The 8,410-nt window shown below is 42.4% G+C and overlaps 1 protein-coding gene across 2 annotated transcripts; it reads left to right on the top strand.

The window, feature by feature from the left end:
* Positions 1–69: 69 nt before the first annotated feature.
* On the top strand, positions 70–8,322 carry NELFE (negative elongation factor complex member E). 2 transcript variants are annotated; one of them, XM_001368951.5, is made up of 11 exons: positions 70–207; positions 1,259–1,378; positions 1,737–1,806; positions 1,975–2,120; positions 3,998–4,072; positions 4,249–4,286; positions 4,426–4,823; positions 4,951–5,095; positions 5,332–5,386; positions 5,630–5,732; positions 8,142–8,322. In XM_001368951.5, the coding sequence occupies exons 2-11, from the start codon at positions 1,304–1,306 to the stop codon at positions 8,237–8,239; spliced, it is 1,203 nt and encodes a 400-aa protein (XP_001368988.1). In that variant the 5' UTR covers positions 70–207; positions 1,259–1,303; the 3' UTR covers positions 8,240–8,322. The 2 variants fall into 2 exon arrangements, with proteins under 2 accessions (XP_001368988.1, XP_007483633.1); XM_007483571.3 differs by lacking the exon at positions 70–207 and adding an exon at positions 412–550.
* Positions 8,323–8,410: the final 88 nt, after the last annotated feature.

Raw genomic sequence — 8,410 nt, 5'->3', positions numbered from 1 at the left:
GAAGTGGCCTCAGACTGAGGAACAGAAGATAGCAAGCAGGGACCGGGGAGAAAGGGAGAGGTGCCGGAAATGGCGCCTTGGTTACGGAGCTTACCTGGTTCAGCTCCCGCCCCCTAAACGTCATCATCCTGCGCCCATCTGGTCCTCCAAGGAGGGCGGAGGAAGTTGCAGCTGTGTACTGTGAGGAGATAACATCTTCCTTTTCAGGTAAGGACTCCCTCTCTCCTTCTTCTTGGCCTGTAACTCTTTATGGCTTCTTGCCTTGTTGCAATGATGACATGACGGGAGTTCTGGCTCAATTCTCGGGTGTTCGGGAACCCCTTTAGTTGCTATGTTCACCTCCTTCAGGCGGCCAGAGTTCGGTCACTGTTGCTATAGTAACGATGTGCGTGAGGGTTGGGGATATTCCAGGAGAGCCTTTGCTTGTTGTTCCACCCATTAAACTGATCCCCTTGAGGGCAAGGACAGTATTTACCATTACCTGTATTCCCAGCGTTTAGTCCAGTTCTTGGCGCTTAATAAGTGCTTTTTGACTTAATTTGAGAGCCAAGTAAGGAACTTGGGGGAGAAGGGGGGGGGGGGGAGTGGAGAGAGGTGACTTCTCAGGGAACCATACTTCTTGCCTTATGACTGGAGATTACCCTCCTCCAAAATGAGTTTTGTACTGGACTTTAGACAGAAGTTGGATCCTAGTCTTGTAGGTGCCACTGACTGGCTTTGTGACTTCAAAGAAGTCACTTAAAAAAAAAAAACCTTAACTTTGGCCTTAGAATCAATACTGTGTATTGATTCCAAGACAGAAGAACTGTAAGCACTAGGCAGTGGTGGTTTAAGTGATTTGTCCAGGGTCACACAGCTAGGAAGTGTCTGAGGCCAGATTTGAACCTAGGACTTCCAGTCTCTAAACATGATTCTCAATATACTGAGCTACCTAGCTGTTCCCTAAAGAAGTCACTTCTCTTATCATATGTACCTCCATTTCCTCACCTGTAGAATAGGTGAGTGTTAGATTAGATGACCTTCAGAGCATTGATGTTCTTTGTTCTGTAAGTCTGTGACCTGATTGCCCCAGGTCCTGGATTTCCTAGTGCCCCTCCTCTGAAGTCCAGGAGTGCTGCTCATGAAAGCCAATGGAAGGGCAAGGCAGGGCCTGGAGCAGGCCATGATAAATGATATCTTCTCAGGGACTCTGGGCATCTAGACAGTGGGATAGGTTAGTGAAAGATACCTCCTCTGGACAAATTGATTTGCTATACAGTTGCATCTCTGGAGGGCCAGACCTGGCTCAGAACTGGTAGCTGATATGTTGGTGCTGCCCCCAGGACTGAGTGAGGAAGAAGAAGCATTGCAGAAGAAATTCAGCAAACTCAAGAAAAAGGTAAGCAAACAAGCATAGTGAGGAGAAGGGACACATGGGCCTTTATCCCAAACCCTTTCTTGGGCCCTTTACGAATAACTACCTTTCCATCTATGTAGCCCTACCAATAAGTTTGATATAAAGTAGGCTAACTCCTACTGTTGATAGATGACACCTTAGGTATATGGCTTGTGATTGCAATATCACCAAATTTTGGCACCCTGGAGAACCACAGGACATCATAGTTTTAGTGGTTCTTAACCAGTAATTATCACAAATGAAATTTATGGAAAATGTTCTAAACACAAAGGCCATAAGATCTTTGGGTGGGAAAAGGCCTTCATTAATTATTTTTTCTTCTTACTTTCCTATCCTCTAGAAAAAAGCATTATTGGCTCTTAAGAAGCAGAGTAATAGTAGCACAGCTAGCCAAGGAGGCGTCAAACGCTGTGAGTAATGGGTTAAATGTTGTTATCACAGGGTTTGAGGGAAGGAGGTGGATTTTGGTAGGGATTTCAACAGTGGCCTGGAAAAAGGAATTGGGACCTAAAAGAACTTCTCCCACAGGTTGGGCAGTTAAGTAACACTTCTACTTTATGCTATTCTCCCTTGCTTAGCTCTGTCAGAGCAACCCGTGGTAGACACAGCCACAGCAACAGAACAGGCTAAACAACTGGTAAAATCAGGTGCCATCAGTGCCATTAAAGCAGAAACTAAGAATTCTGGCTTCAAGCGGTCACGGACTCTGGAAGGGAAATTGAAGGTATGTGGGAATCAAGAAAAGGATAGATGAACCCAGTCTTAAATTTATCACATTGAGGAACATTCTAATAGGAATGGTGTCTCATTCATTTTTATATCTCCTTGAAGGACTAGCACAGACCTATCTATCCACTAGATAGCCAATTAACATTTGAAATTGAGTTGAAGTTGGGAAGAAGGTTCCCTGAGAATGGAAGAAAACAATTTTAGGACAAAGAAAAGTGATAGCATTTTAACCTCGAATAGTCACTTTCTAAGGACCTCAGTTTCTTCATAAGGAATCAGATCAGATGAATTTTTTTAAGGCTCTTTCTGACTTTAAATTACTTTGTATCAAAGGTAGTATATTCATGGAATACCCCTGAGATGGGAGGCAGTACAAACCAGAGGCAAATAAGCCTAAGAATACTTTTGGTCAGTAATGGTGAACCTCTTAGAGATGAAATGCCAGGCCCTGCCCCCACCCCACTCCCAGAGTGAGTGCCCCCCCAGATCGCATGCTGTGTCCCCCCACTTTACCCCACACAGGGGAGAGAGGAACTACTCCCAATCAACTATTGGACAGAGGGGCAGGTGATGTGGAAAAATTGTCTTCAGGCATGATGGAGAGGGGGAAGGAAGCAGCTCTGCCTGAGTCCCTCTGCCATTATAGTAATGAATTAGGGGTAGGGGGAGGACAGCCAAGTGCCCACAGAGAGTTCTCTGCATGCCATAGGTTCTCCATCACTGGTTTAGGTAATCTCATCATCAAAAGTTTTAAAGGAAACAAGGGATTCTTCGAGAAAAGTAAAAATGAAGTTGGGAGATAATACTAGTACGTAGGGGATAGCTAGTGCAAAAAACACCAGGATAGGTGATAGAGTGTCTTATGTTAGGAAAAGCAAGGAAGCTAGTCTGGATGGACCTCATAATGCAAGAAGAGGAATGATATGTATAACAGTACTGGAAAGTTATGTTAGAACCTGGTTGTAAAGGGTTTAAAATACCCAACAAAGGAGTTTATATTTTAAAGGCAATAGGGAACCATTAGCTTTTTATTAAAAAGAAATGTGACATGTTCATACCTGCATTTTGGGAAATCATTCTAGTATGAATAAATTGAAGAAGGGAAAAATTGAGATAGAAAGATTAAGAGGTTATTATAATAGCCCAGGCAATAGGTGATGAGAGTTTAAACTAGGCCTCTAGTCATATGAGTAGAAAGAATATCCAAGAGATGTTGTGGAAGTAGGAACAAAAGTTGATGTCTAATGTGTATGTGGAGTGGCATACAGTTGGAGAATCAAAGATAACACCACAGTTGATGCTTTCAACAGAGATGGGAAAATTTGAAAGTGGGGTTTGGAAAAAAGATAATGAATTCTGATTTGGACATTTGCACTTGATATACCCATAGGACATCTAGTCCAAAATTTCCAATAGTTGATGCAAAATAAGAGCTCAGGAAGATGAGGGTTGAATATAGATCTTGTATTACCTGCATAGAAATGATCATTAAGCCAAAGGGAGCTGAAAAGTTTACCAAATGAGAGAGTATAGAGTGAAAAAAGAAGATAGGATATTGCCTTGGAATACAGCCACAGTTAGGGAACATGATATAGACAATGAATTAGCAAAGGATACTAATAGTGGTGAGTGAAACCAAGAGAGCATTTTCACAAAAGCCTAGAACATATTACTGAATGATTGGTCATTTATAGGTTATCTGAAGAAGTTAGAAGTATATTTGGGCATTTCTGTTGAGCACATGCCATATTTGGGAAGGAGCTAAAAGAGAAGGGGATCATCAAAATGTGTTAAAAGGGAGGAGAAACAGATGAAGAAGGGAGACTTTGGCCAGTTTGCTAGAGTTTCCCAATTCCACTGTGTCATCTCTAGGACCCAGAGAAGGGCCCAGCCCCGACTTTTCAACCATTTCAGCGAAGCATCTCAGCTGATGATGACTTGCAGGAGGTAATGGGGAAATTATCAAATTTTCAGTGCTCCAAAAGCATTGGGGGTAAGGAGGAGGGGGAGGGATGGGCTGGTTGAAGTAAGAGGGGAGAGAAAACTCAATTAGGCAAGTGGGGACCTGATTCTGGATATTATTTAGCTATTCTTCATACAATCCTTTGTTTTCTTCCTTCTAGTCATCCAGACGTCCCCAGAGGAAATCTCTATATGAGAGGTTAGAGATGGGACAGGGTTCCTGGAGCATGGGGGCTGGGGCTGGAAGGAACCAGGGGCTTGAAAGGGAAGGATTTTTATACCCCTGAAGAGGAGGTGGAGTAGGGACCTTTTTACAAACTTACTGTATACCTCTACAGCTTTGTGTCATCCAGTGATCGGCTTCGGGAACTAGGACCAGATGGGGAGGAATCAGAAGGTCCAGGGGGTGGTGATGGCCCTCCTCGAAGTTTTGACTGGGGCTTTGAGGAACGGAGTGGTCCCCCCTCTTCAGCCTCCCCACCCCGAAGCCGAAGTCGAGATCGAAGCCATGAGAGGAACCGAGATCGGGACAGAGACAAGGACCGGGATCGGGACAGGGACCGGGATCGGGACAAGGACCGGGACAGGGACAGAGAACGGGACAGGGACAGAGAACGGGATAGGGACCGAGACAGGGACCGAGACCGAGACAGGGACCGAGACCGAGATCGGGACAGAGATCGGGACCGGGATCGGGACAGAGACCGAGACCGGGATCGAGAGGGCCCTTTCCGAAGTAAGTAACGTGAACTTATGGAATGGAAAGTTCCAGAAGTATTTAGGTGGGGTCCACAATGAACTTTCTGCTAAGAGCTGGATTGGATTGTAATCTCTAATTATAAGCATGATCTATGGCCCCACAGGGTCTGATTCATTCCCTGAGTACCGAGGCCCACGTAAGGGGAACACCTTGTATGTATCTGGAACAGATATGACACCCACTCTACTTCGTGGAGCCTTCTCACCCTTTGGAAACATCATTGACATTTCCATGGACCCACCCCGAAAGTAAGGAGGTTTGGAATAGGAATCGAGAAGAGTGAGGTGAAGTAAGATCTTTGAGTCCTAGGGAAAAATAGAAGAAAGTGAGAGAAAAATTCTCATAGGTCAGGGAGAAGAAACAAGGTTGGGAGGGAGTGGGGAAGGAAAGTAATTTATATTGGGCCTGGTGGAAGAAATTGGGAGAGGGAGTGGTCAGAAGAGCTGTGGGCCCTAGTATGATTCTATTTTCCATCCTTACCCAGCTGTGCCTTTGTCACCTATGAGAAGATGGAATCAGCAGATCAAGCAATAGCCGAGGTCAGAATTTTTAAATCTATTCCCCTTATTCCTTCTCCTGACCTTTATTTCTCCATAAAATTTTTGAAAGAGGGTGGTGTAAGTTGTGAGTGCCTTCCCCAACATCATAATCTCCTCCTCATTCTGTCTACAGAAACTTCTGTTCTTAATTCCCTACTTTTTTGTTCTTAGAATGTCTCTGATGCAGTAGATCCTCTCTAATTTGTTTTTAACCTTTCCTACCACCACTGGTCTCTCTTACAGCTCAACGGGACCAAGGTAGAATCTGTGCAACTCAAGGTTAGCATCGCTCGTAAGCAGCCCATGCTAGATGCTGCCACTGGCAATTCTGTCTGGGGCTCCCTTGGTAAGAATACAGTTCCCATTTCAACCTCACAATAACACATCACTTCATCTTACTCTTCTGTATAATTTCTTAGATTCACTAGAAGGAGATGAGGCCTAGGATTAGGATGGTAACCTTGTGGAGGGAAAGGAAAGGAGATAAACTCAAGATATTCAGGAAGAATAGAATTGAGTTGCATATAGAAAGATAAAAGAGAGGATGAGTCAGAGAAAAAGGGTTCTTTCCCCAGAGAAGCTTCTAACCTAAATAACTAGGAAGAAGAGAAAACTAGGTGGCCAAATGCATAGAGAGCCAGGCCTAGAAGTGGGAGGTCCTGGGTTCAGATCTGCCATCAAATACCTCCTAGCTCTGTGACCCTGGGCAAGTTACTTAACCCCAATTTCTTTTACTGTCCTTCTGCAATACTTAATATTGATTTTAAGAAAGATGGTAAGGGTTTTTAAGGGGGAAAAATGTTAACTTGGAAAAATAGGAGAGTTGGATTCTGGAGCCATTTTGTTGAAGTAGATGACTTGAATTTTACACATGTCAGTTTTTGAGATGATAGGACTTTCAGACATAAATGCCCTATATGTATGTACATGCTTGAAACTCAGATGTTAAGGTCATACATGAAAATGTACATTAATGATGGTATAGAGCAGAGGTTCTCAACCTGTGGTTTGTAGCAATAAGAATACATAATGCATATCAGGTATTTACATTCCAAATCATAACTGTAGCAAAATTACAGTTTTGAAGTAGCCACCAAAATAATTTTTTGGTTTGGGGTCACCGCAACATGAGGAACTGTATTGCACGGGGTCATGGCATTAGAAAGGTTGAGAACCACTGGTATAGAGAAAAAATGAAGTTATAAGAAAAGATCAGTTCAGCAGGGAGATTGTAGAGAAGAGGGGAAAAAAAACCAAGAACTAAGCCTTGAAAACTATCTAGTCATTTCCTCTCCATTTCTTCCCAAAATGAAGGAAAAGGGAGAAAAGAAAAGAGAGAAGGATGTAGTCAGGATAATGCCATGTCACAGAAACCAAGTGGAAAGAGTTTCAGGACTTTAGAAAGGAAGGAATGGTCATCAAGAGTGGCACTTGTTAAAGAATTAAAAACTAGGGAAAGGTCTTTCAGTTTGGTGACCAGGATGTCCTAGTCATCACTACAGGATTTTGAGATGGAAGTGATTTTAGAGGTCATCTATGCCAACCCCCTTATTTTATAGATGAGAAAAATGAAGCCCAAAGCAATAAAATGACTATCACAAATCACATAGCAAAACCCACATTATCAGACTACAAATCTGGTGCTTTTTCCACTACCCCCACTTGTTGGTGACTATTATCTGAGGGAGCCTTTTTCATAGACAGATGGGGTCAAAATCAGATGTCATAAAATTAAGAAAGAAGGAATTTTAAGTGTCAAAAATAGTTGGTTAGTGAAAGTAGAGAGTTAGTGAAAAGGAGAGTATTAAGATGTTAGCTGAAGAGTTAAAGCCAGCATCAAATAAAGGATTTGAGGGGGTTGGTGTTTTGTTTTGTTTTTTCAGAATTCAGGAGAGCTATACATATTTGAAGGAGAAAGAGTAGAATTAAAGAAACTGGAAGGAGGATATAAATGAGGTTTCCCAGGAGTGGGACCCTAGGGCACAGGCAGAGGAGTTAACTGGAGGAGGAGGAATAATTCCTTCTCTGCACTCTCTATGAGTATGTCTATAGGGGCAGTACTTGGATGTGAAGATGATAGGTCAATTGTTCCCAGAATGTCTTTGGGGAGGATTAGGAATGAGAATATTTTGACCTAAAGTTACATCCTTTAATGTATTACCCTGGAGTAGAGAGGTTTATATTGCTGTGTTATCTGTCCCTATTATTTTAACATTAATAAATTGACCCACTTCCCAACTTTATAGCTAGATTATAGATAGAACCAAATTTATCAAAGATAAGAACTAAAATTCACCAATGTCATTGACAAAAGAATGCAACTTGCTTTCAGAACTTTAATCCATTCATTTGTTGTAGTAATAGAAGTCAAATGTTAACATTTTTCATGTCTTTATAAAAATCATTATAGACTTTTCACAGGACACAAATTGATTTGAATCATAACATCAATACAATTCAAAATGCAGTTTTTTCCACTTTTCCCTTTCTGTCACCCATATTTCCAGGGCTTCACCCAAAGCCTGGGTTAGCTGTTCATAGGCTTGAGAATGGCAAGAAGGCAGTCCAATATAAATTAATGTATTGAAGGGGCTCTACATTCCCAAAAGTTTGTATGAGATTACAAATCTCCACAGAGGAAAAGAGGCTGACAACCAACTTTCCCTGCTTCATAGCTGAATATAAGGGTGGTCCTGGACTATGGGTCTGACTCAATTTTCTTTTTCTTTAACATACTCTTCCCTTTTCTTCCTAGCTGTACAAAGCAGCCCTAAGGGCTGCCATCGGGACAAGAGGACTCAGATTGTCTACAATGATGATGTCTATAAAGAAAACCTTGTGGATGGATTCTAGGCATCTGGAAGAGTTGGGGAGAGAAATCCCTCCTCCTCCAATCCAGGTCTCAGTAAAACCCACTGAGGTGGATATTCAATTAACCTACTTAGCCTCTGAATTTCTTTCATCTGGGATTGGGGGTAAGACCAATAGAAAAGGCCATCTGGTTTGGTATGGGCGATGTTACTT

The sequence above is a fragment of the Monodelphis domestica genome, chromosome 2 (assembly GCF_027887165.1).
Source record: "Monodelphis domestica isolate mMonDom1 chromosome 2, mMonDom1.pri, whole genome shotgun sequence".
In the NCBI taxonomy this organism is placed as follows: domain Eukaryota; kingdom Metazoa; phylum Chordata; class Mammalia; order Didelphimorphia; family Didelphidae; genus Monodelphis; species Monodelphis domestica.
Note: the sequence above shows the minus strand (reverse complement) of the source record. Positions and strands in the feature narration are given on the sequence as shown.

Bases quoted from the DNA above. Each gene is read 5' to 3' on its own strand.
- NELFE (XM_001368951.5), top strand. From the start codon at position 1,304: ATGTTGGTGCTGCCCCCAGGACTGAGTGAGGAAGAAGAAGCATTGCAG. The intron at 2,121-3,997 runs GTATGTGGGAAT...TGTCATCTCTAG, and splicing joins CTCTGGAAGGGAAATTGAAG to GACCCAGAGAAGGGCCCAGC. The intron at 5,733-8,141 runs GTAAGAATACAG...TTTTCTTCCTAG, and splicing joins TTCTGTCTGGGGCTCCCTTG to CTGTACAAAGCAGCCCTAAG.